This window comes from Calypte anna, chromosome 2, assembly GCF_003957555.1.
Source record: "Calypte anna isolate BGI_N300 chromosome 2, bCalAnn1_v1.p, whole genome shotgun sequence".
Classification (NCBI taxonomy): Eukaryota; Metazoa; Chordata; class Aves; order Apodiformes; family Trochilidae; genus Calypte; species Calypte anna.
Genome location: NC_044245.1, coordinates 60,527,289 through 60,554,335, shown reverse-complemented (window position 1 = coordinate 60,554,335; position 27,047 = coordinate 60,527,289). Strand labels below are relative to the sequence as shown.

At 38.0% G+C, this 27,047-nt stretch overlaps 1 protein-coding gene across 1 annotated transcript in view; it reads left to right on the top strand.

Moving 5' to 3' along the window:
- The window catches only part of ADCY1 (adenylate cyclase 1), a 139,239-nt gene that overhangs the window by 92,351 nt on the left and 19,841 nt on the right, over positions 1–27,047 (top strand). The window contains exons 6-11 of the mRNA XM_008497154.2: positions 5,785–5,943; positions 7,439–7,580; positions 15,251–15,406; positions 19,566–19,760; positions 21,465–21,562; positions 24,056–24,140. Coding sequence (XP_008495376.2) covers positions 5,785–5,943; positions 7,439–7,580; positions 15,251–15,406; positions 19,566–19,760; positions 21,465–21,562; positions 24,056–24,140 — 835 coding nt within the window. The remainder of the gene's footprint in view (positions 1–5,784; positions 5,944–7,438; positions 7,581–15,250; positions 15,407–19,565; positions 19,761–21,464; positions 21,563–24,055; positions 24,141–27,047) is intronic.

Genomic DNA, 27,047 nt, shown 5'->3' with positions numbered 1-27,047 from the left:
GTGAGTGGGAAATAAATACTGGATTTGGGACCGGGATGGAATATGCATCTTAATATTCATAAACTTGTCAAAAGTGTAATGGGATCATTCATGCAATCACATAAATAATTCTGTGAGAGGGGTGGCTGACACTCCAAAGGGCTGTGCTGCCATCGAGCATGACCTGGACAGGCTGGAGATCTGGGCAGAGAAGAACCTGATAAGGTTCAATAAGAGCAAGTGTAGGGTCCTACACCTGGGGAGAAAGAACCCCAAGCACCAGTATAGGTTAGGGGTGGGCCTGCTGGAAAGAAGTTCAGAGGAGAAGGATCTGGGGGTCCTGATAGATAGTAAATTATCCGTGAGCCAGCAGTGTGTCCTTACTGCCAGGAAGGCCAATGGAATCCAGGGTAAAGAGGAATGTGGCCAATGGAATCCAGGGTAAAGAGGGAGGTCATTCTGCCCTTCTACTCTGCCCTGGTGAGGCCACAGCTGGAATATTGCATCCAGTTCTGGGCTCCCCAGTTCAGAAGAGACAAGGAACTACTGGAGAGAATCCAGCGGAGGGCAACAAATATGGTTGGCACATTGGAGCATATCTCTTAAGAAGAGAGTCTGAGGGCTATGACTCTAGCTTGCAGAAGAGAAGGCTGAGGGGAGTTCTTGGTAATGCCTATAAGTATCTAAACAGTGGGTGCAAGGCAGATGGAGCCACACTCCTCTCTGTAGTTCTCAGTGGCAGGAGGAGTGGAAACAGGCACAAGCTGGAACATAGGAAGTTCCATTTAAACGTAAGAAAAACCTTTACTATGAGGGTGACAAGGCACTGGAACAGGCTGACCAGGGTGGTTGTAGAGTACCCTTCTCTGGAGGAATTCAAAACCTGTTTAGAGGCAGTCCTGTGTAGTGTGGTCTTGAAGATCCTGCTTTACTGGGAGAGTTGGACTAGATGATTACAAGTCCCTTCTAACTCTGATAATTATATTTAAGAAAAAAAGTAAGTGGCACATTTTCATTGTTCTCCTTCCCTGAATGTCTTACTAGGATGCCATTTTAGAAGTCATTTGCACCATTGGTTGCATCACTAGCTATGTCTACATAAGCAGGTAGGAGGACAGCAGGAACCCATCTATAGAGCACTGTGTCTGATACTGACTTCTTCAGTTTAACCTATACATATTGCAGGGGAAGATTTACTTTAGAATAGGTCTCATCTGCATGCCTGTATAGAAAATTCTTACAGCATATAGAGGTTGAAGAGATCTGAAATGTCTGTGAACCTTTGCTTCCTGAAATCTGGGAAACCCAGTGACGTCTATCAGGAGGTCTATCAGCTATTCCCTGTGTCAGAGAGGTGAGTTTATCCCATATGGATGACTCCATCTGATATAGATGACTCTATCAATCATCCATGTAAGACCTGATTGATAGACAGAGGTTGGGCTTATTTTGCACCTACACATTGTCTTGTTTGGTTGCATGAGATATTGTGGAGGTTGCTGCTTGAGCTGTCTCCTTCCCCTGGGTTTGGGCATCAGCTGGCCAAAGGCACTGGGGAAGAAAGAGGAACTACAGCAGGCAGTTTGAGGAAACCAGACTGAAATGTCAGGTTTTACTGAGTGATCTTTTGTCTGAGGAAGAAGGCAGAAGCACTTATTTTACTGATGTCAACACTTTTTCCCTGGTTCTCCAGAGGTTCAGGCCTGGGAAAATTGGGACTGTCAGGAGTGAGTTGCTCTGCACTACCTGATCTCCAGAAGTCCCTTCCAACCCCTCTCACTTTTTGATTGTGTGATGCTATTACCTTACTTAAATTCTGGGAGAACCAGCAGCCTCCTTTCCAGCAGTGAAGATGTCTACCATGAGCTTACTTCCACCATCACTGGTGAAAACTTAGCTTGCACCTCTGTCAAACTGAGCCTCTTGACTGTTGAAGCCCCCAGATCTTTGGAGCCCAGGCTCTACTCCCAGACTCTCTGCTGCCATGCTCCAGTGGAGCAATGTATTGGGAAAGTCCAGATATGGTCAATATTTAAAAAAAAAACCAAAACACTCCAAAAACAAAAAAAAAATTAAAGCCAAAAACCAAACCCAAAAGTGACCCAAAGAAACAACTGTCAAAACACATATAGTGAAAGCTGTCAAAACAATGATAGCAAAAGCTTTAAAACAACAAAACATAATTGCCTGAGAGGACTAATGTGCCCCCTTCCTTGTGGAAAGGCAAATCTGAGAGAGGGCAAGGGAGCTTCTTGTACTTGGTACTCTGGGCCATAGCCTGCCGAGCTGACACAGTAGTTCACAGAAAGGTGGCCTCTATCATTAACATTCAGGAATTAACCAGTTCCTGATTATGTTTAAGTGGAGCTGCCACAGAAGTATTTAGGGAGATATGCAAAATTAAAGGGCACGTTTATCAGAGAACTGTGCTTATATAAAAAGCAAGTGTGTAGCTGAACCAAAAATCTAGTCAGGAAACATCTATTGCTATACAGATTTCTTTGGTTTTAAAGAAAAGCTGTAAATAACTTACAAGAAATGGGATGCTGATCTTTTATTGTTCCTTCAAATTCAGGACAGGTCTGGAGCTGTTCCAGAGATTATCTTAAATTACTTTGATGGTCTGTAGCAGCAGCATATGAAATATTTGTATCTAATGAGAGAATTAAAATTTAAAGGCTTGATAAGATATGTTAGCTGTCAGGGTTGATGATTATCTTATCAGTCACTTAGACTCTGCGTACTTCTAGTTTAAAAAGAAAATGTTTTTTGATTTATATTTCTTTCTGAGAATGCTTTTATGTTAACATTTAGAAAACTTGAGTAAAAGTTATAATGAACAATTTATTTGGGGGACTTCTTTTTCTAATTTATGGCTATTCAAGTGCTGATATTTCTTCAGAAATTTATTTATAATTTAAATAGCACTCGACACTTTTGTGTTATTTTAGTTCAGAAATGTTGATGTTGTTTGGGAATAGGGTTGTGGTGCTGCTTTAATTTTATGTTTGAAGCCTGTTTTTTATGTATTACTTAACACTCCTAATTTTTGATAGTTCAGTAGGGTGTATTTATGGAAATTAACTGCATAAGGGGCACGCAAGTCTTCAAGCTAAACTCATAAAGTTTAATGAACTGTTCATGAGGTTTTTTTTCCCTACTAAAATGTAATAATGGTGAAAGCACCCCTAAAACACACTGTAGTTTCCAGAGGATATATAGAAATGCATTCTCAATTTATATTTTTTTACTAAGTGACTACTCAGGATTCACCAATGAAGATAATAGCATAGGTACTTTGTTGTGCAGGAGAACATAGACAGGTAAGCAGGGTGTAATTCTTAAGGGCTTTGGCTTGTAAGGTATGGTCTGTGTCTAAGGCCATTCTCTTAATGGCATGATGTAGATGCACAGATGAAAATACAGAGTTTAAGTTAACATCCAGTGGCTAATTATTGTCAGCTTATTTAATATCCTCAAGGCTTCATCAAGCAGACAATATGCACAAGAAACCCTGTGGCACTTCAGTCCTTGTTGGAGTTTTTGAGGGTTAAATGGGAATAGCTACTGAATAATGGAAAGCTGACTTGCAGTGAGTAGAAATAGGACAAGAATATATATTTAATCTTTCAGAAAGCTGTTCTTAAGTCTTTCTGTGCTGTTGCATAAAATATGACTGAAATATTCTATGACCATATTCTCTGTAGGGACAAAAGAGATCTACATATGGCTCACATTAGTGACGGCTGACATGCTACATACTTAGGCACTTCATGGCTGCAGAATTCCTTGCTTTAAGTGAGGCCAGATACCTTGTACTGTTCAGCCCACATCTTGTCCTATGCTGCCCTTTCTGTTAATGGTATTTAAACAAGTACAATTATAAAAAAAATAAATACAGCAACTACTCCTGAAATAGTAGAAAAGTCCTCCTATGCACCTCTGCCAAATCTGGTGCAGATGGGCAGTACTTTAAAAATTATAATGGTCAGTGAAGATCAAGGGAAAATTAGAGCCAGAGATGCAGTGTAAGGTCTTCACCTACTAAATTTATTGGAAAAATTAAATTTAAAAAACTACTGTGACTCATAACATACACTGATAAGCCAGACTAGTTTATTCACTGATATTATCTCTTTTTGGACTGCAACTTACCTATGGAATGCCAGGTGTTGGTAAAAGAAAAAGCTGCAAAGATTTGTGCATGTAATGTGTAAGACTATTAGCTACAAACCCCTTTTCAATATTCAAAAGTCAGTGTAGGGTGCATGTTAGAGCATTACCTACATTCACTGAGATGAGGAATCCTGCCTTACTGTGGCACCAGAATTGAAAGTGCTTTTAATTATGATTTGCCAATTAATTCTTTCTTTCCTAGCTACACAATAAAAAAATCTCTGAAGGTTAGATTTAATTTACAGGTACAAATTCATAGTTACAGGTGGCTTCTGTGTCATCCTTGCAAGAATTTTGGAAAGAGATTTGTGTTTATAATAACTCTTCATCAGCTATTCTTTCATTGATTTATTGATTACATCGTTTTCTTTATCCTGTACTCCTGTAACTGAGTAATTAAACTGATTAGAACAGGAGAGTGGAGTCACTGCTTATCCACTTGCCTTTTCAGCTGTACCTTTTCATATGTCTTTTCTCATAGCAATGGTAATAGGATTTATATATAAGACTGTGCCCTTTCAGTTCCACCATAGGAAATTATGGTTAGCTGAGCATATCATAAATGCAAAGGCACAGAAAAACTGTGTGTGATTACTAGTAGTTGCAGCAGTTACTTAGCAGTAGCATAGGGTGAAAGTATCAGTTGGAAAAATATAATCAAATATTAATTATCACCTAAGAAGACTGCCAGTCTAAGACACATAAGGAAAACAACAATAATTTTAACTGAGTAGGTTTTTGTTCATGTGGAATTTCAATTAAATGGTGAACTTAGAGAATGTCATAAATCTAAGCTGTGACAACATAAACAAAACAATAACTTTTTATAAATTATTTTCAACCCTCTGTACTGCACAGGAAGTGTTGGGATGCATACTATGCTGTTTTTCCAGATTATTTTATTTTAATTGCAAATTAAGTGTTTTACACTATTACCTTGAGATCAAACTACTGCAAAGAAAATGTGTAAGGAAAAGAAAGTATTATTTTTATATTACAGCTGGAGAAATGAAAGAGGATCATATTGCTGGAATAAATATGCGATGGGGGAAAGGAACATTTGTGAACAAAAACGTAACTATGTATGAGACACAAGATAAACAGGAAAATGCAGGAGTTTAGATGGCTGTCTCCTAGTTATTTGAGTTACAGCTAAAAATTTATTTCCTTATTTCCCAGTAAAATATCTAAGTTTTTGTAGGATCATGATAGCAAATAAAACCTAAAAGTTAGTCTTGGGGAAGATCAGTGGCAAAGCCTTTTACTATACTTGCTTTATTTTCCTGTTCTTTTATTATTTTATTAATTGTAATGAAACATAACTATTTCTGGGTTTCCTTGAAACCTGGAAAATTAAAGTTTAAGATATTAGGTCAAGAAATTTAGAAACTAAAAGGTTTTGGTTAAACAGTAATAAAAATACTTTCAAGAAAATTATTTCTTTTGCAACTGGGGCTTTGAAAGTAGTGAAGAGAAAGAACTGTACCTGAATATATCATTTGAGATTTTTATAAGATCCTCTCTACTCAGGCATGTATATATATACTTGTTCATTTGTGGGGAAGGGGAGAAAAAGAAGAGGGCAATATCAGTGTTTAGAGACTAATATTCTGACACTGTCTATTCCAGGTCTGTTGCAGAAGCCACGGAAGTTGATCTCAACATGAGAGTTGGATTGCATACAGGCAGGGTGCTCTGTGGGGTCCTGGGTCTCAGAAAATGGCAATATGATGTCTGGTCAAATGATGTGACTCTAGCTAATGTAATGGAAGCAGGAGGACTGCCTGGGTAAGTCTGAGAAAGAACCATAGAAAAATAAACAGCAGGCTGTATGAGGGAAGAATTTATTTTTATCTTTGAAGCATTTGCAATGGAATTTCAATCAGTAAGAAAGAATCTGTTTGGTAAGGGCTATCAAAGTATTATGTGGTTTATCCTTTGTAATTCTCCAAATTGTCTTGATATCTAAACTAGGAACAGAATATTAGAAGCAAAACATTTAAAAAAAAAATCCTTATTAGAAGCTGCCAAATATAATGATATATATAATGATATAATATAATAATATATAAATATAATGATAATATATAATATAATATAAGGCAGTGGTAGGAATGTGGGAAAGCTACATTTGAACATTGAACATATAATGTTATAAAAGTAAAACCCTCTAATTATTCCAGGAAATTTTTACCCTTGCACCTCTACGCATGGTGGGGAAGTGTACCATAATTCTTTTACATTGCAGGATTTCCAGCACTAGTAGTGTGCTATAGAAAAAAAAAATACCTCTTTATGCATTCAGATATTGACTGCCTATGCAAACAATACAGTAGCACATAAGCCTGTAGGAAACCCATGGGGCACCTGCTAGAATTTTAAGTACTCCTTGGACCAAACTTAAGTGTACACAGTGCACTTTTGCAAAGGTGCAAGTGAGTGCATCTGTGTGTAATTCACATGTGGACTAGTAGCAAACCATCTGGTAGATTTTTACAAGGTCATGATTTGCTAAACAGGGGGACAATCTTAACTTTTCTGGTTGAGTGAATTTCTGCTCGTTACCTGTGTCTGTCTTAGAAAATTTTGGCAGTGTATTTTGTATATTCTATTCCTTACCTTAAGGCTTTTAAGAAGAAAAAAAAAATCTGAACACTTTGAACAGAGGAAAGAAGTAATAGCTTCTCAGATTTGTGCCTTTCAGATATTTCAATATAAGAAGTTTTCAGAAGAGAATGTGACAGCCATTTTTAGGATAAGAAAACCACAAATATTGTCAAAGATGGCTGCACTGCCAAAAAAAAAATGAATTGTATTACAAGCAAAACAGAATAAATGAATGAAACAAGTCACAGATGTGGAGGGAAACAAAAATGAAGTTTCTCCTCCATGCAGAGGAAAGATTCACAGTGTGAAGCCACAAGTTTCAAAGAGCAGGATGTTTTTCCTAGCAGGTAGTGAGGTAAAGACTTGAGGAAGCCACACAATGTAGAAGATAATGTGCAGACTTCCACTGTCTACAAATCAAAAAATCTGCAAGTGTCTTGGATAGTCAACAGTTACCTTTCTGTGCATTCTGCTGAAGTTTAGAAAATGTATCTAATAGAAATATTTCTATGTTCTATTCAGCTGAAAAAACAAAGCAAGCCAACTTTTTAACATAAAAAATAGGGGGTTATACATAATTTGACCACTTTATCATCTTCTGTACATGCGTGTATTTCAGTACCAACTAGCTCACAATATGGTTTTGCTTTAAAAAATGTCTGGTTTTTCTCTTCAGGAAAGTACACATTACAAAGACCACGTTAGAGTGCCTAAATGGAGACTATGAGGTAGAACCAGGATATGGTCATGAAAGGAATAGTTTCTTGAAGAAGCATAATATTGAAACATATTTTATTGTGCCATCCCATCGTAGGAAGGTAAGATCCAAAAATTCTAGCTTAATAGTATGATATATTTTGTAACTTAATCCATTTTCTGTGATATTCTAAAAGCAGAGGCAATACTGGTATTTCTTTTTTCTAAAAGCTCTTCAAACACTCCTCAGATTAGATCCTTTGGATTTAAACCGAGGCCAGAATGTTCAAAAACCTAACACTGGTCATTACAAAGATGGTCAGTTTACTTTTGAAACTTAAAAATTCAGTCAACCCTTCCTTCTCCCTACAAAAGGGTGTTTTAAAATATTAATGATCACAGCTTGACTATGTCTCTTCTAGTTTTCTTTACTCTTTCATTCCCATATTCCCATGCCATTTCATTCATTTTCTCATAATCCTATCTGCGACCACTTGTGATACTGGTGGCTCCTTTACTGGGCTTGGAGGATTCCCCCTTGAGTAGAGACAGAAGAAATAGTATTTACAGATATGTTACACCCACAGCAGAAAGGTTAGTGAAATGAATTCAGCAGTGATTAAACTAACATTCCCTGGAAGTCTGGAATAGCTGACATGTTACCAAGCTGTACAACACAAGCCCTTTTATCCAGGTCAGAAGAAGAGGTGGCAATCAACCATCCTGATTTTGAATGTATATACCACTGATCACTGATCAGGTATTTATGCTGATGCTGAGTGAATTTTCTAAGATTATTGCACAAATAATATATTGTCTGTCCAAAGCAGAAAGGAACTCTTCATGAATTTTACAGGTATTGGCTAGCTTCTCCACTGGCCTCACAGATCAATCAGCATGTCACTTTGCTGCCTCTCAGAGTAAATCAAAGCCCTCCAGTGTCTTTTTGTGCTTGCATACTGATCTCTGGATTATGAGCTATGTAGTAATATATTTATCTTCAAAATAAATATCTGCTGTCCTCTCCTACTTTAATTCAGTTATTAACTCTTCAGAAATATAGAAGCAGAAGACTACCCATGAGACACAGGCAAGATGGAGTGTCTCTAGGTGAATTCAGATATCTGCTAGTTTAATACTGTATTCCTTCCTCTGGAGCCTCAGCTGAAATGCAGAGACATTTTTTATTCTTCATCCATCATCTTGGATATTAATATGAATTGGCTTTGGCAGGTATGATGCTAAGAGGACTGAAAATCAATGAGCAGCAGATGGTCAAGGATGTGTTGAATTTGAAAGGTAAATAGGCCCTATTAGAGGCCTAAACCCCTTAGATTTTTAGGTTTTTGTTTTTGTTTTAATATTTATTTATATATTTAGAAGACACATTCTCTGCATTCTTACATATTTGGTCTGACAGGAAGATCTATCACCTGGGATTTGGCTCTCCTAACCTGATTGTGTAGCTGCTTGGACAACCTCTCTGTAATCTTCCCACGGTACCTACCCTAGCTTCCACCCTCTATTTGCTTCCCTCTGAAGTTTCTCTAGAAGCTGCTCGCTGATCCATGCTGGCCTTCTAGTGTTTTTTGCCTGATTTTCTCTTGGAATATATAGCTCTTGGGCCTGGAGAAGGTGATCCGTAAATATCAACCAGTTTTCATGGGCTCTTCTTCCCTTCAGGATGTTATCCCATGACAGTCTCCCAAGCAGATCCCTGAAGAGGCTGAAATCTGCCCTCCAAGGGTAGTAAGGGTTACTCTGAGCCCTCCTTCCTGCCTTAAGGATCTTGAACTCTACCATTTTTTGTTTTCTACAACCTAGGCTGCCCTTGAGCTTAGCATCCCTCACCAGTCCTTCGTTGTTGGTGAGACCAAGGACCTGCATAGCACTTCTTGTTGATTTCTTGATTACTTGGAAAAAGAAGTTTTCATCTACACTCTCCAGAAACCTCCTTGATTGTTTGCACTTTGCAGAGTTGTTCCTCCAACAGATATCAGGGTGGCTGAAGTCCCCCATGAGTACCATGGCTTGTGAGCATGAAGCTGTTCCTATCTGTCTGCCCTCATTCTACATGTCCTTACTTCCATTCCTTGTAAAGTTTCTTTTTCTGTGATACTGTGTCCAGGAGCTCCTTGTTCATCCAGGCAGGTCTCACAGCATTCTTTCCTGCCTTCCTCTTTGTTGGTACATTTGGCTCCTGGACACAGAAAAGGTGATCCTTGAATACTGACCAACTGTCCCGAGCCCCCCTTCCCTCTAGGGATTTGTCCCACAGAACATTGGCCAGCAGATCCCTGAAGCAATCAAAGTCTGAATGCCTGAAGTCCAGGGCTTTAAGCTTGGAATACATCTTCATAGATGCCCTGAGGATCTTACATTCAAGTGCTTCATGATCACTGCAGGCAAGGTTGTCCCTGAGCCTCATGCTGCTTACCAGCCCCTCCCTGTTGGTGAGAACAAAGGCCAGCATAGTTCTCAAAATCTGGAAATTTGGATAGAAAAAAACCCTATGTACAAGTACAGCTAGGAACAGGTTGGACCCAAAATTCTATGAAAAAGAATACGACATCTGTTTGCCTTCTGGAAACCAGCAGTTTCTCTGAAAAGGCTGACAGTTCCCTTCCCTGCCTTACTGTCACACTTTAACACTGGCCTGGCCATTAACTGAATGACAGATGTTCTGCCTTCTCTGCATTTTCTGTTATCAGAGCTCCCGCCCCATGCTCTGACAACATCCCTATAGCTCTCCCAGGTGACCAGTCCCTTCTTCCATGAGCTGTGAATTTCTTTCTTCCATGAGACTTTTTTCAGAAGTTCCTTGTTGATCCATGCAGGTCTCTTACTACTTGTAGCCATATTTTTACTCAAGGCAATGCTCCTAATCTTGGGCTTGAATTAAGTGGTACCTAAAACCTGACCAACTTTCTTGGGTTCCTTTCTTTTCCAAAGCCCTTAGCCCATGGGATTCCCACAAATAGATACTTAAGGAGTACAAAGCTAGCTCTGAGTAAGTCTGGGGTTTTAGTCCTACTTATAGCCCTTCTTCTTCCTTGTAAAATACTAAACTCTACCATGTCACAGTTACTGTCACGAAGGCTGTTTAAGGCCTTAATGTCCCCAACCAGACCTTCTTTATACAGGGTCCAGCAGTGCACCTCTCCTCATTGGTTCTTCAAGTAGTTGCATCAGAAAGTTATCACCAATGCACTGCAAGAGCCTTTAGGACTGAATATGCCTGACCATCTGGGCTTTCCAACAGATATCAGGGTGACTGAAGTCACTCATAACTACTGAAAAGTGTGATCTGGTGGCTACATCCAGTTGACTGTAGAAGGTCTCATCAGTATCCTCTTCTTTGTTGATGGTCTATAGTAGACACCCACATCAGTTTCACACCCATTTTCTTGACCCTTAATTCTTACCCACAAGCTTTCAACCCCTTCTATCTCTCCCCCTGGGTGGAACTCAGTACATTCCAGTTGCTTTCACACATAAAGAGCAACACCACTGCCTCGCCTCATTAGTCTATCTTTTCTAAATAGTGCATAGTCATCCCTGAGAATATTCCAGTCACAGGAGCTGTCCCACAACATTCTAGTGATTGCAATTACATCACAGCCATGCAACCTAACACAGATCTCAAAATCCTCCTGCTTATTCCCCACACTCTGTGCATTGATATATATAAGTGTTTCAGGGAGGGAGTCAGGCAATTAGTTTTCACTTTTGGTATTTCACCATTCCCAGACACTTTTATGGCTACTAACCTAATAGTTAGCCCTGTGTTTTTCTTGTCCCAATGTATATGACCATTTCTCACCTTGGGACAGCAGTCCTGAGGTTCATCCTGAGCCTCATCTCTAGTGATTCTGGTTTTATCCCCTTCCCCTGTTGAGCCTGATTTACAGTTGTCTCAATGAATTGATGTTGAGGAAGAGGAGAGAACTTTGGTAATTTTGCAGTTTCAGGAAAACTCAATTGAAAGCCTTAATGTTCCAGAATCCTCTCAGGAAGGAAACACAGATCACGAGTGTCCTCTGGAAAATACTATTTAAACGTAAAAGCTTTTGCAAATGTCAGAAACATCTTGAACAATTATATACACTACACACCTATGGCATAATTTATTGTGAACTTCAGCTGGATTTAAGAGCTCAAAAGCATGATTGGTTAATTTTTTTGACTCATGGTCACATAGGCAGCATATCCAGCAACCTGAGATTCATTATAACTTCCATGGCAATAGCTGCAAGCAAAATGACAAATGCTGTCACATCATTTTCATACATTATTATTTCATTGAGCATAAACAGATGCGATTTTAAACTTCCTGCATTGCAGCCTTGTCACCAAGGAATAACAGGGAAATAAATGAATTTTTGTTTGCTCTGCTCCTTGAGAAAGCAGCATTTTTTACTTGGAATACAATATCCTCCTTTGCTGTTAATCAGCCTAGCTGTGTTGCATGAAGCAGATGATCTGTCTTCTATGTTAAAATAAATGACCAGGCTTCAAATCTTTCCACCACCACCCCATGTGTTTTGCCTGCTTATGTCTTTCCTGTGGCTGTTTTGATTATTTTTCCTTATCATGGAATGAACTTTTTGCAATACATCAGATAAAAGCAACATAGATTCACAGTGGCTTTTTTGCTTTGCATAGATGAAATACATGGTAATTACCTGTGCTTGCCTTTTGACTTTATTGGTCAGTCACTTTCACCTGTGAATCACTGTTAGAAACTAGAATGTTTAACAGGTGTATATATACTGTCTTAAGATGCTTACTATCATGTCCTAATAAGGCTTACATCTAACTTTTTAAAGTGAAGAAATTTGATATATATAGCCCATGTACTATGGATTTTTGGCAGCAGGTTGTTAGATTTTGTCTGACCTGATTAAAAGACGTCATCGTGGAATCATCATGTGAACAGTAACAAAAGAAAAAGGAAGTTGCAGAAGGAAAAAATAAGCTGAGTGAAGCAATAGGTCTAAAATTACTGTATTTAGTTCTTTTAAAGTTATATCCATTCAAATTGAAGTCTGTAGATTTCCTTCTCCGCTAAGGTGATGTGATTTAATCACTTCGGTTGGGTCAAAGCGAACATGTTACCAAATGTGTAAAAATTGTGTTTTTCATACAGCATTTATTGCCCAATAAATCCATCCATATGGCTTGCAGCTCCCTAGGATGTTTTTGCATCTGACTTTTCTGAAAATACCCAGTCCACTTTGTGTCAAGAAATTTGTCATGGTCACTGTAAGTTGTCAGATTTCTGGACTAGTTCTTCCTGAGGATGTTTTTACATAAGTGACCATATGCTGCCAGTCCTTATAGAGCACTAGGACTCTGACCCCTAAATTCTAAGTAGTAAAAGAAGAGTGGTACTGTTAATGCAGTGCACGTGAAAACTTTTCCTGCTACTCAAACTCTTTCCTTTGCTATCACACAGCGAACAAAAATGTATTTGATAAAATTGTTCTAATTTGAAATGCCCCAAATTAGGTGTCTGAGTCCATAGCTGGGCACATGTTTACAATTTCTGCTTTCAAACTGATAACTGCCTACAGCTACTGCTGCTGCCATGCCTAAGAGAATCCGGGATGGTCTTTGATCTCAGTGGCTGATAGCTCCTACCATGTAACTTGAGATCTGAATGCATAACTTGGGCATTTCAGGTTTTAACACAGTTACATCTTAGCATTTCTGATTTCACAGATAGATACACAGCCTTCTGATGGAAGCTCTAGCTTGTATCTGAACAGATTGTGTTTTTCTGCATCTGTTTTCTAGGAAGCTGCTTGTTCATCATTGTCAATGTGACAGCCTGCATCTTGAGTTGTCAGTGACTATGGAATTAGCTCTAAAATTGTTCTCTTCTTTTTCTTCGTCAGAACTCTGGCATCTGTAGAATGGGGAAACACAGGGCACTGGTATAAGATGTTGTATGTTCTTGATTTCCTGGAGATTGAGTCATAGAATGGTAGAATTGTTTGGGTTAGAAGGGACCTTAAATATCATCTAATGCAAATCACCCTGCGCTGGGCAGGGACACCTCCCACTAGACCTGGTTGCTCAAAGGCCCAACAAATCTGCCCTTGAACAATTCCAGGGAGGAATTGCATCCACAATTCCTCAGGGTAATCTGTTCCAGCATCTCACTAGCCTCACACTAAAGTATTTCTTACCAATATCTAATCTAAATCTACCCTCTTTCGGCTTAAAACCATAACCTCTTGACCTATCTCTATGTAGTCTTGTAAAAGGTCCTCCAGCTTTCCTGTAATCCCCCTTCAGGTAACACTTGTAAGCTTTTGTGTATTCCCTTTTTTATCTCTCTCTCAAAAAAAATTGAAGCAAAATTGAAAATTGTACAGAGTTTAAAGAAAGTTACTAATTGTTGTTTTATCAAAAGGTTAACGGGGAGACTGAGTAAAATATACAGTACTCCTAGAGGAAATAATGACTACATTAGGGAAATCTTTAAGTGGAGTATCTGTCCAAAATATATTTCTTATCTGTTAGAAAAGGTAGCTCAAAAGTTAATCATATTTGCTGTACTCAAGCCTAACAACTACCTACCTGGTATTTGATGTGGTGGTACCTACGTTGGGCATAGTTAGGTATTTCTTAAGAATGTCTAAAGGTTGAGTAGTATGTGTATATGTCTGGTGCCCTGGGTGGGAAAGGAGCCTAGGAATGCTTGTCCATTTTCAAGGATCACCTGTTGCATGGCCAGGACATGTCCCCGTGAAGAAGGTAGGCAGGAGTGCCTAGAGGCTGGTGTGGATGAGCAAGGAACTCCTTGACACACTTAGGATGAAGGCAAGTTTACAGAGGATGGAAGCAAGGACAAATACCCAGAGATAAGTACAGAGAAGTAGTCAGAGAAGCAAGAGATCAGGTTAGAAAAGAGAAAGCACAGAGAGAATTGCACATGGCTAGGGGGGTTAAGGGCAACAGAAAAAATTTCAGTAGGTATGTCATTAAGAGGAAGAGAAGGGAAAATGTGAGCATTTCCCATGAACACATTCCACTTACCAGAAACATGAATAAAATTGATAAAAATATTGAGAATAGAATAAAGGATGGCTCCTGTTCTGATGTGTGAAACTATCTACACGTGTGCTAAGGGTTTACTAAAGTTGGCAAGAGTTAAATACAGGCTTATCTATGGTAAAATAGTAGATTATCCAACCCTTTAATAATATTCCTCTATGGTAAGTTAATTTTTTTCTTAAAGAGATAAGATGTAAGATACCATCTCAGTGCTACACAATATCCTTTCAGGGCATGTATGTAAGTGTATCTTTACTATCCTCTACTGATTTTAATGGGCTTACCCGTGGCTGAAGTAACAGAATGAGGAAATGAGAAAAAAGATTAAAATTATTATCTTTAACATCAATTAATAAAAATTATAATTTCCTCCTCCCCCCCTCTATTTTTCCAGAATATATTTTAAGGTTAAAGAAATACTAGTATTGCCTCTTTTATGCGTTTGTCATTATATACTCTTTTTTATAGTTTATATTGCTATGTAGGAAACAGCTCCCAAAATGCTAAATATGTGTTCAAATAATGTCTGTTCAATAGATTCTTTGTACTTCTGGTTAAAAAAAAGGTGAAGTAATCTTCATCTGCAAATATATGTTTATCAAAATACATTATCTCTCATTAAAATACTGTTTTGTTCTGACCACTAGATGGTGTCAATGTCTGCAGGTATGTATGTCTGTGCAGGAAATGTGAAAACAGTTACAAATATTATTTTTCTGACCAACAGATATTTCCTGGACTGATTCTCTCTGACATTAAGCCTGCCAAAAGAATGAAGTTCAAGACAGTCTGCTATCTGCTTGTTCAGCTCATGCACTGTCGTAAGATGTTCAAAGCAGAGATCCCTTTCTCCAATGTCATGACGTGTGAGGATGATGATAAGGTAATTCATGTCATCTCCTGGGGCATCAGTTCCAGGGCTACATCAAGCAGACCTGCTTTGAGAACATAGGGGGTAACCTGACCAACTGGCTGAGATGTTTCTGGTGTTAATGCTGGAGCTAGAACTGTCTAATGCCTGCAGCCTTCTCACAGAAAAAAAAAAAGCTTAACAGGCCTCAAGTTTGGAGCTCCTCTTGAACAAGCCATCCCAGGTAGCCTATGTGGCTTCTATTAAGGACTTCCAGCACAGGAGCTTTTCTTTTGCATCATGAGTCCACTGCTTGAAGATGATGGCAGCAAATGCAAAATAACAGATTTTTTTTTTTTTTTTTTATGTCTAGATGGTTTTCTAAAAACTAAAAGTCACCTGATTAGCCAAAAAACCTCTTAGTCCCTGATACAAATCCTAAACACGAAAGTTCCTAATACAAATATGAATACCACTTTCCTGGATGGCTTGTAATGCCACAACTCATAATTGCTTTATTTATTAGTAGCCTGGTTTCCTGCCTTTTCTTTATGTAGTTCTACGCAGACATTTATGGAGAAACATGAGAGTTGCTCATTCAATTTTTTTTGCCAGCAGGTGGCAGAACCACCAGTGCTGCAAAGCAGGGCAAGTCTATATTGTAGTCAATAATCCATCTTGACTGACTGCTCCACCTTTTTTGTCTGTTGTTTTTGTTTGAAATGTTGTATATTTACTGAGTCTCAACTTTACTTTAAGGAAGCATTTAGATTTTGAATTTTGAATTTTACACGTGCTTGTGTTTCTCCTGCAGGAAAAGGGAGCAAAACACACCATGAGTGAAGACTTTCAGAAATGTCAGATTTGGTTTTGAGACTGGCCATGTACAAGGCCTTCCAATTGTGAATTAGTACTGTTCTTTGTGTATTTAAAAAAAATAACCCACACTTTTTTTTTCAGCATATGCAATAATTTACAATGTGTCTTGTGTATCTGTATGAATAAATATGGTAGTATACACAAGAACATCCTGATACAGGTTTGCTAGGCATCTGATGAAAATTTTCTCGTGTCAGAACATTTGCTGTGAAGTTCTGCAATGCTTTCTGTTACTGAATCAGTTCTGAGTTTCTTTTCTTAATATGTGGTATTTATCATAGAGGATGATGCATTACTTTAATACAAATCTTCTGTGTTGCAATGCAAGGTTGCTTCACAGATATGAGTACTCAAACCATGTAAATCCAGCTATGGCTATAAAGGCTTTTGAACCTTTATAGGACATTAGTGTAGCATATGTTTATTTATTTAATGTCTGAGAAATACTGGATCTTGATCACGTAAGACAGAATGTAAGTCTACTGTGTGAAAAAGTAATAGAGACAAAACCTAGTGAAAATAACTATATGTAACAAGCTATTTTAATACAGCACGGTAACTTTAGCCCTTTTTCAAAATGGCAGAATATATAATATAATTTATTCCATATGTCAGAATAATTCCCATCATCTGCCCTCATTCCAGATTTTTAAGCGAAGAAGCATTTTCTTTGCTGGTTTGCTTCCCCTAATTATTATAATGTAGGTTTAAATTTGGGTTTTAAAAAAAAACAAAAACCAAAGGTGCACTTTCTGCTGTACCTTAAGCAATACATGTGCTAACTAACTGTTCTGTGAAGATCAAAATCCTATTTTTCTGATGATATTGATGAAAGCACTCAGTTTCCGTACAAACTTGTGGGACAAACATCTTCTGCAAGACAACAATTTTATCTCTGTTCAGAAATATTTAGAATGGTTATTTGGCTGACAATTTAAGATTTATGTTGTGGCAAACAGAGCCCAGAAGACTGGATTTGAAAACTCTAATCCATGTGTATCCACAAGATTATTTTTCATGTTGAAATAATCAGTTTTTACACCGCAAACAAATTAACAATTAATGGGACTTGATAGTTTGAAGAAAAATGTTTCAAGTAGCCTCATAATTGTTTAATCTTGTAATTTAATTGTAATATAATTGTAACCTAGCAAGGAAAAGACTGAAACCAGCATGGCTGAGCTGTGGCCTGCTGGTCAGACTAAAAGGCAAGAGGGAGCTTCAGAGGGAATTCAAGCAGGGACATGTATCTTGTGAAGAGCATAGAGATTCTGCCCAATTGTGTAAGGATGAGGTCAGGAATGCCAGGGCACAGTGGAGCTGAGCTTGGCAAGGGATTTGAAGAATAAAAAGACAGTATTCTACAGGTACATCAATGAAAAAAGAAAGGTTAAAAAAAATGTATTCCCCCTAAAGAGCAAGTCTGGTGACCTGTTAACAACAGATGAGGAGAAGGCTGAGGTTCTCAACAACTTTTTCTTCAGTCTTCACCAGCAACCTTTGTCCCAGGACCTCCCAAGTGTAGCAGACTGCTTCCCACTGTATGCAAAGATCAGGTTCATGACCACCTGAAGAACCTGAACATGCATAAGTCTATGGGACCTGATGAGCTGCATCCCAGCATCCTGAGATGCTTCTTTTTACAGAAGAAACAGCTTTTAGAAGAATTTGGATTATCTTCTTGCCTTTCTTTAAGACTTCTGTTGCTGTGTTACCCCACATGATGATGCCATCGATCTACTGTAGATGTTCTGGAGCTCCACTCCTCTCCAGAAGAGGTTCAGTCCATAACAGATGGTTGGGCTGTGTTTCCACCCCTGAGGCAGCCAGTTCCAGGTGTACTGGGCATCCCTCCAGGTGAAAGCAAATGGTGGTCTGCATTCTGGTTCTAGAAGAACAGCAAAAACAGCATTAGTAGTGTCAATAGTAGCATACCAGTTTGTACTGAAGTTCTAGCATCTACGTCACAGAAACACTTAGTTGTGGTGTAACCTCATTTAGGGCACGATAGTCCACTTCAGTCTCCACTCTCCATCAGAGTTTTGCACTGGCTGTATGGGACTATTGAAGGGTGAGCAAGTCCTTCTGATCACTCCTTGGCTTTCTACTTTCTGGATCACCTTGTGAATGGGGATCACAGCATCTCCACTGGTGCAATATTGTCCTCTATGCACTATTGAAGTAGCAATTGGCACCTGCTGGTTTTCAGGTTTCATCAGCCCCACTGTAGAAGGGTCATCTGAAAGGCCAAGCAAAGGATGCAGCTCTTCTGTGTTCTCAGACTCTACGGCTGCTATACCAAAGGCCCACAGGTACTCTCTTGGGTCCTTGAAATCTCCTCCCTTGAGGTAGTCTATGCCAACAATGCATGGACCATCTGGGCCAGTCATTATAGGGTTTATATTCCACCTTATCCCAATGAGGCTCACATCAGCCTTCATAACACTCAATTCTTTAGATCACCCAATCACTCCAGAAATGGTGGCAGATTCTGTCCCATAGGATACCTCTTACTGCATTCTGTATACAGTACCTCTTACTGTATTCTGTTTCTCTTGATTCAGTCTCATAAGAGGGTGCCTCCTTTTAATGGCTGCAACGTGGCTTTTCCCTTCCAGGGAAGAATGGGGTTTACACAGTTTCTCAGTCACTTTCTTTACAGTTGAGATTCCAGCCCAATGAGGAGTATTGACAACATCTACATACTCTTGTACTTGTCTAAGCACATCATTCATGGTTGGTTCAGAGTATCCAGAACCCATAACATTGCTGATAGTGTATGGGTACACGATGATGGTGCAGCACGCACAAACTTGCAGAGTGTAAGCTTAGGGCATGGCATTTGATAAGGATCTACAATGTGATCATTGGTATAGATCATATCTTGTACAGCAAATTCCTTCAGATACCCAATAGCTTACTCAAGCATGGCTGCTCTGATCTGTGGGCAGTCTGGTTTGTCTCCTTTACAGCTGACAAGAGTCATCTCCATAGGCTGATGGTTCCAGTCTTTTTCCCAACTGCCTGATCAATACCTGCATCTTTGGCCAGGCATCCCAGCTGCCTGGCTTCTCTGTCATCTATTAGTTCTACCCTGGCCCAAAACAGGACACTCATTGATTTTAATGAGAGTGGAGGTTAAGATAAGGAGTTTTTAAAGGGTAGCAATTACAAAGTGATGAGATCTCTCTCTTTTGGAGTGTCTCTGCTTCGAGAATACCTCATTCTGTCCGTGACCTTGAGATAACATGAACAGCAGTGAAAAATTTCAATATTAATAAAATCTGTGCTTCTTTCTTCATCTGTGTTACAGAGAAGAGCATTAAGGACAGCCTCTGAAAAACTCAGGAATCGTTCCTCTTTTTCTACCAGTGTTCTATACAACACTCCAGGAACTCGAGTAAACAGATACATCAGCCGCTTGATAGAGGCCCGGCAGACTGAGTCTGAGATGGCTGACTTGAACTTCATTACCCTGACGTATAAGCAAATTGAACGTGAATATAAAGTAAGGATTTTCTTAATTATTTTGTTTATTTCACAGACCATAAACCAACTAGCATTGGGGTTTTTGCTGGGTTTTAGACGATATTGAAATTCTACTCACTGCTTTTAAATAATCCTCTGGACTTTTTAAAACAGTCTCTCAGTAAAGAAGGAGACTTTAGTTCCACTTTCTAAGGAAGCAATTGAAGAGGATAAAAACAAAAATCAATTTCTTTCTACTCATTAAGATCATCCCCCATAAAGTTACACATCCTGTGTTTTGGCCTCCCTTTTGCTTCTCCAAACCTGCATCACCTGCTTGATACTCTATCATGGCAATGTGGATGAATACAGATTCATTTGCTCTGGAGAAGCATTAATGATAGGATTTTTCTCCCTGCATACATAGCTTGATAAGTATTGATCCCATCAATTCTAGAAAATATTAAAAAAGAAAAGTTAAACCTCTGGGCAAGATTGTGGTGTTACGACAGTGTGACTGTGCTGAAAGCAGCAGAATTAAAATCATGCATGTAGGCTGAAAAAGAAGAAGAGCTGTTTATTTCTACCTTCTACTGTAGTAGTTTTGTACATACAAGTTTCTTAATTGAAAAAAAAAAAAAAAAAAGAAAAAAAGAAAGCCTTTAGTTAATGTGTTTGAAAAAGCAAAAGTGATATGATTATGGATTAATTTATCAGTACCATTTATTTTTTCACTTTGAGTCACTTTGTAGTCTTTTAATATTTCATGTCACTACTGTTTGGAGTCAGAAGGATGTGAGCCACAATGGACTAAATTTCTTAAGATCCTGAGCATTAACTTTGATTTCCACAAAGTTTCCACAGTGATTTGTTATTTGATTGTAATTGTTTTATTTCAAAAATAAGTTTTTTGGTGTAAATGAGGTTGAAATTTGGATCTTTATAAGGAAATGTGTGTGTTTCCACACTTGAAAAGTATTCTAAAGACTGTGGCTTAGTGGAATCAGCAACAGTAACTGGTGAAAACTGAGCCCATGTTTCCCATTAGCAGCCTTCTCCAGCCCAGCCATTAGAATCATAGAATCATAGAATCAGCTGGGTTGGAAGGGACCTCAGAGATCATCAAGTCCAACCCTTGATCCACTACCGCTGCAGTTGCCAGACCATGGCACTGAGTGCCACATCCAGTCTCTTTTTAAATATCTCCAGGGATGGAGAATCCATTACTCCATGGGCAGCCCATTCCAGTCTCTGATCACCCTCTCAGTAAAAAAATTCCTTCTAATGTCCAACCTAGTGTCCTGTCCTGAGTAGCAGAAGTGATAGGATTCCTTGAAGGAAATACCAAGGGTATTTTGGCCTTTATTTGTGATGAGTAAGTGGAAAAGGAGAGCAGGCTACTTCCTTCTGGTTCAAATTGGCTGAATCATTTTTGCTCTGAAAGATAAACTTACGTCTGAGCCTAACCTAGATTTGACTGGTTACAGGGTGAAAACTGAGCAGCTAGGCCAGCAGGAAACAGAAGCTGAAGCAGAAAGCTGTCAAGAAAAATTATGTATAGAATTGCCTCGGGTTTGTTTGGTCTTTTTTTTCTTGTGAATTAAACACTGATTATTTGTATGCTTGCAAAATGGGGCTTGTTTTCTTTTAGGCTATAGTTATTTTTTTACTGAGAATGGAGAGGTATGGGTAAGTGGCTGTGTATAAAATACTCTCTGTCTTAATTTTTTTCTTTCTTTAACAGTACCATCAGCTTCAAGATGAGTACTTCACCAGTGCTGTAGTTCTCTCACTAATTCTATCTGCCTTATTTGGCCTTGTCTACCTTCTAATAATACCACAGTAAGTTTCTGTCTTTTACCATTATAATTCAAAGTGGAATATTTTCAAGCATGCTGAACAGAAAAAAACATTTACATCTTTGGAATGGGAATTAGCACCCAGGTTGGTATCTTTGCAAACAGGAGATTCTCTGGTGTTATGCCCTCAGTCTAACTCTTCTATTTGTCCAGAGTAGACACATTCTGCTATCTCATTTAGAATAATTCCTTCCCTCTTTCTCTTTTTTTTCTTTTTCTTTTTTTCTCTGAAATCTGCTAAAATTTATTTAAAGCATATAAAAAAGGTGTTAGCTGCAACTTTTCTAAATATATTTGTGCAGGCTTTCAACCAGGTATATCGGGTACTTTGATAGCAGCAAAGATAAAACTAAACAGAGCTTGATGGGAACTAAATACTGAAGTATCCATCCAGGTTTTCAACGCTAATATGTAGTCTCCCTTAAGGTTCTTGGTTTCAATGGCACATAGTTTGGCCATTGCCACATTTTGCAATCAGACCTTGGCTACACTAAAACAGACATGACCAAATTCTTATGATGTATTTCAGAAATGTCTGGTGCCTGTTGTTGAGTAATACAGTTCAGTGATTACTTCAGATTTTGTCAGTTCTGTGTGAATACTTGCTAAATAAAACAACAATTACACTTCACTTTCAAATCTAGGGTTTAGAGTAAGTAGATATAATTGTGTTCAATATATAAAAATTATTAGTAGTAAGATTTTTCAGATTATAATACCAAAATATTCAAAACAAATTTTACTCATTTTCACTAATTCTTAGGATTTCAATGAGAATAGAGCTGGCCACAGCATAATGCTTTTGAAAATCACATTTTAAATTCTGGTCTTCTTTACTCACAAATCCCAGTCAGAATAATACTCCTGTGTTCTACTATTTTCAATTGAAAGTTTAAGAAACACTTTGTTTAAAATCATCATCATCATCATCATGTAAATATTATATAATATCTTTTCTCTTGAATAATTCAAAGTCACTTACAACACTCACCTAACTTCCATACTAACGACCTCTGCTGATTAATTGGAGTATATTTAATTTAACGTAATGTAAAGTAATGTCCAGCTGCATGGCAGCTTAGAAGATGCCATGGCACTTTAGAACAAGGAGAGGCAAAGAGTAGTAGTGTAGCTGAAAGTAAAACAGATTTCCAAGAATCTATGATATGGTAGTTGTTAAATTTTTTTTTTAAGTACTGTTATTTCAAAAGCAGATGAACAGAGATTCAAATTAGCACAATGTGACCACTGAAGTCCATGAGCAGGTTCATCACTGGGCTAGTTAGAAAGGAGCCTAACTCAATGGTTTCAAGTTCATTCATCTGGTGTCTGTTTGTGTTGTCTTCATACAACCTATTATTCTTCTCAGGCTCTTCCCTTGCTGTGATCCAGAGGGAACCACGAGCTAAACTAAAACTTTGGAAGTATTGGAAAATTTCCTCTCTTCACAGAATGTCATGCTTTAAGTTGTTCTTCAGATCTCCAAAGTAGTTACATGTATGAAAAGATAATTCAAAAGCCAGGACAGGAAGTGTAATGTATTACAATTATAGGAGAAGTGGTGTTTGACATGTATCATGATGTTCCAAGGAGGAAGTTCAAGATCTAGAGAAAATAAAATGTAATATAGACAGTTGCTGCATAAATACACAGAAAATAATGAAGAGAAGATGATGTTGAGCTGCTGTCATGTACTTCCATTCTGGCTTGGGAACCACCCCCCTGGTGCCATGGCTGGCTTGGGGCCAGGCTGTTCTGGAACATAAATCAAAGCACCAGTATTGGTGGACTTATTATTGTCAACTTTCTCACGTCCATAAGGTACTGTTCAAATTACACAGGTTTTCTGGAGGATGCAAGTGCTTGATCTGCACTGCTCTTATGAAGAACAAGCCTATTTTGAAAGCTCAAGGGAAGGTTTAGAATTATAAGAGTTGTGGCATCTTTGTGAAACCTATGATTTTTGTAACTGTTGAGGTGGACTCAAAAGGAGGTAGTTTTTCTATTTAGTTAGAAGAAGGGATTGCAGGCTCGTGTGATTTTATCTAAGTGACTGGGTTTACTGATCCCCGATTTCTTAATCTTTGAGGGGACATTAAAAGGGAAAAGCATCTGGTAACTGATACACAGCTGCCCAAACCAAATGATTGGTTTACACACTACACTTCCAAGAGTCATTATGCTGAATATTCTGCATTATCCTACAATTAGAAAGTGTCTTTTTTAACACACTATACAGCTGAATTTTTTACCTCCTTGCTGAGGTAAGAGTTGGCACCATATAAAGAGCATTTACTTATTTGTCATTCTTGATAGCAGTGCATTTCACTGTGAAATTTCCTCTGCAATGGTATTACAGCAAGGGTGAGATCCTCCACCATTCATGCAAAACACTATTTCAGAAGGACACCTGTAATGTGTGTTCTTATGTGCTACTGAGTTGCACTGCTTTACTTCTATTGTGTTTTGATTCTAGGAGTACCATAGTTCTTGTTCTCCTGGTGTTCTGCATATGCTTCCTAGTGGCTTGTATTATGTACCTACATGTCACAAAAGTACAAGTAAGTGATTTCAGATTTTATGATTATTCCTCCTTTTGTTGGCTATGCTTTGTTTTCATTTGGAATATAAAGTCACATACTTCATTCTGACTGGTATCTGGATGTAAAGTGCTGCTAACTTCTCTGTTTTCAAACTTTTTTTTACAACAAAGCAGCAGGTGTTTTGATGGTGAAGAACAATGATTTTCACACAAAATGCTTGTCCCTTTCAAAACCTTTCATAATGATTTGTTCTGCATTATATTTTCACAAAAGTAAAGGTGCAGAAAGATTGTTGTAGGGGAGAACTAGGTCTTGCCAGGTGAGAATAAAACATCTAGACTATTTTCTGATGAAAGAAATATGGAGTGGCTTAATCTACATTTAATCTTTTCCAAAAAAATATCAGGAGAAAACATCTACATCGTTAATCATCTTTGCTGATTAGCACACACTCTAGTTAAGAAAAAATACCTACAGAAGGAAAGTAATTGCTTTCATTGAAAAATAAGTAGTATTATAGCATTGAATCTTGTACAGCTCTTTATTTATAAACTTACACAATTATTTGAGAGTAATTATCTCCTTTGTTTCATTAAGGCACAGTAGTTTATCATCTGTTCTTATATTTATGGATGGTAGAAACACAGATCAAGTTGGTTGGAAATTGCTCCTTTATGTGCTATTTCCCTGGGGCTAGTGCAAACTTCAGGTTTGTTTCACCTGTTTGGCAGCTAGTGGAATTTTAATTTATTCCAGGTTCCTCTAGAAGTTCAGTATCTTAAATAAAAAATTCCAGCACAGAAAAATAAAGAAATATAAAACCTCAGAGTACTGTAATTTGAAAATTTGTGGTGAAAATTTGTCTTAAATAAGATAGTGAATATGCTGAGTATAATTAATATAGAATGGCAAATAAGCCTTTCCCTTATTATTAACCTATCTTCTGTCACTTGATGTTTTAAAATGGACAAGTGACTCAGCCTCTCCATACTTCAGCATCAAGTGTCTCACTCATAAAACCAGTATAGTAATGTTTTACTGTACCAGTTACCTAACATTTTGGGGATCTGACAGTATTCATATAGTTAATAAAAATTACACAGAAGAAGTAAAGCAAAGAAAATTAAGCCCAAAATGCTATGCTATAACAAAAAAAAAAACAGATGGAATCTTAGAAAGACCACAAGTCAGAAGTGTCAGAGTTTTAATTCAGAAATGCCTCATACCTTACCTTTTAAAGGTTTATTTTCCTTTTTAAACCTATAGCCTAGAATGTCAACATTTGGAACATAAACATACCACTCACATTAAAAAAATATATGTCAGTATGCATTGTCTTTGAATCTGCAATTTGCCTTGTCACTATTAGCCATGCAGCATCATATTTCAACTAATGGGATACTATCTAAGTAGATAACTTATTTGGTTGTAGACAGAATTAATGCAATATAAATATTTCCTTCAAACAAAACTTTTTTTGTATCATATTTATATCAATAAAACCACACCATCATCCTCATGCATGCACAGGGTTCTAGTCTAGTTGAGCAGACAACTTGATCTGTAAACAGACATCTGGATGATCATATAGAGAGCACAGCAGTTTATGGTCATACTCTACATGGAAGCCAGTGATAAGGGGGTTACCACAGGAGTTTATCCCAGGACCTTTCCTGTTGTATATTTTAATCATTGACCTGAAGAAAGGCTTGGAGTGTGCTCATACCAAATTTTCAGGTGACTGATTTTGTGATGACAACACACTTTTGTGATGACCACTGAGGGAAGCCTAGATAGGTTTGGCCTAAAAAAAGGGGCAACAGAAATACTATGAAATACAACATGGATAAATGCCAAGTCCATGCCCTAAGAAGGAAGAACTCACTGCAGTGTGACAAGGCCACAGAAACTGCTTTCCGTGGGTGCTTTGCTGCCTGCTGGAAGCTGTGCTTTTGATGAGGATACCCATGAACTCAACAGCTTTTCTTCAGGACTGGTGACTTTCATTCAAAAATTAGGTGTTTGTTTGCTCCATTTATCTTAAGGCAAATTCAGCCTTGCTGAGTCTGAGCCCTCTCATTTTAAGGGACATCTTTTGTTCACCCTTTAAATCTGACTGTCTCTTAGAGCTGATTCTTGCCTCTTGAAGACACTGGAAGATAGCCTGTGGTCTGAAAGCTGTGTCGTGGATCCAGTGGATAATAGATGCCCCAAACATTCTTAATACAAAGGGTGAAAAGCAGCTTTCTCAGAAACCAGAGTAGATCAGTATGACACAAACAAGCATAAGTACTGGAGACAAACTTAACCTTCCTCTCTCACCTTCTGTCACTGGCTTCATATACGATCATACATGAACAAGCACTTTATACTTCACAGTGGTGGAATCAAGGTAAAAATGGAAATGAGCACGAGATTCACAAGATCATTCCACCACATTTTTGTTCTCTGCTGCTTTTTCTACTCTGACAAAGTCAGGATTTTTAATGAGTTCTGGCAATTAAAGCTACTTTGGCATTTAACTTGACAATTATAGCAAAGACACAAATACCACTCTGATATTCTACATTAACACAATATGATCTCTTGCATCATTATTTGTAGCTGATGATTTGCAAAGCAAAAGGTGCTTTGGGTATTTTTCCCCATGGAAAAAAAAATCAAATATCATCGTATTTTATTATTTGAATTATGAGCACACATCCTTTCAAAGAGTTTTAATTGTAGTGAGACACAATGTATAGTAATAATAATTTCACATTTATTACCCAAAAAAATACAATTGCCATTAAAAAAACCCACACATGTGTACGATAATAACTGCATTATTTTGTAATTTGCAGTGCAGGAAAAAATTCTGTATCCTTTATTCACTTCTTTTTATGGACTACTTAAAATAACAAACCCACTTCAAAATATATCTTA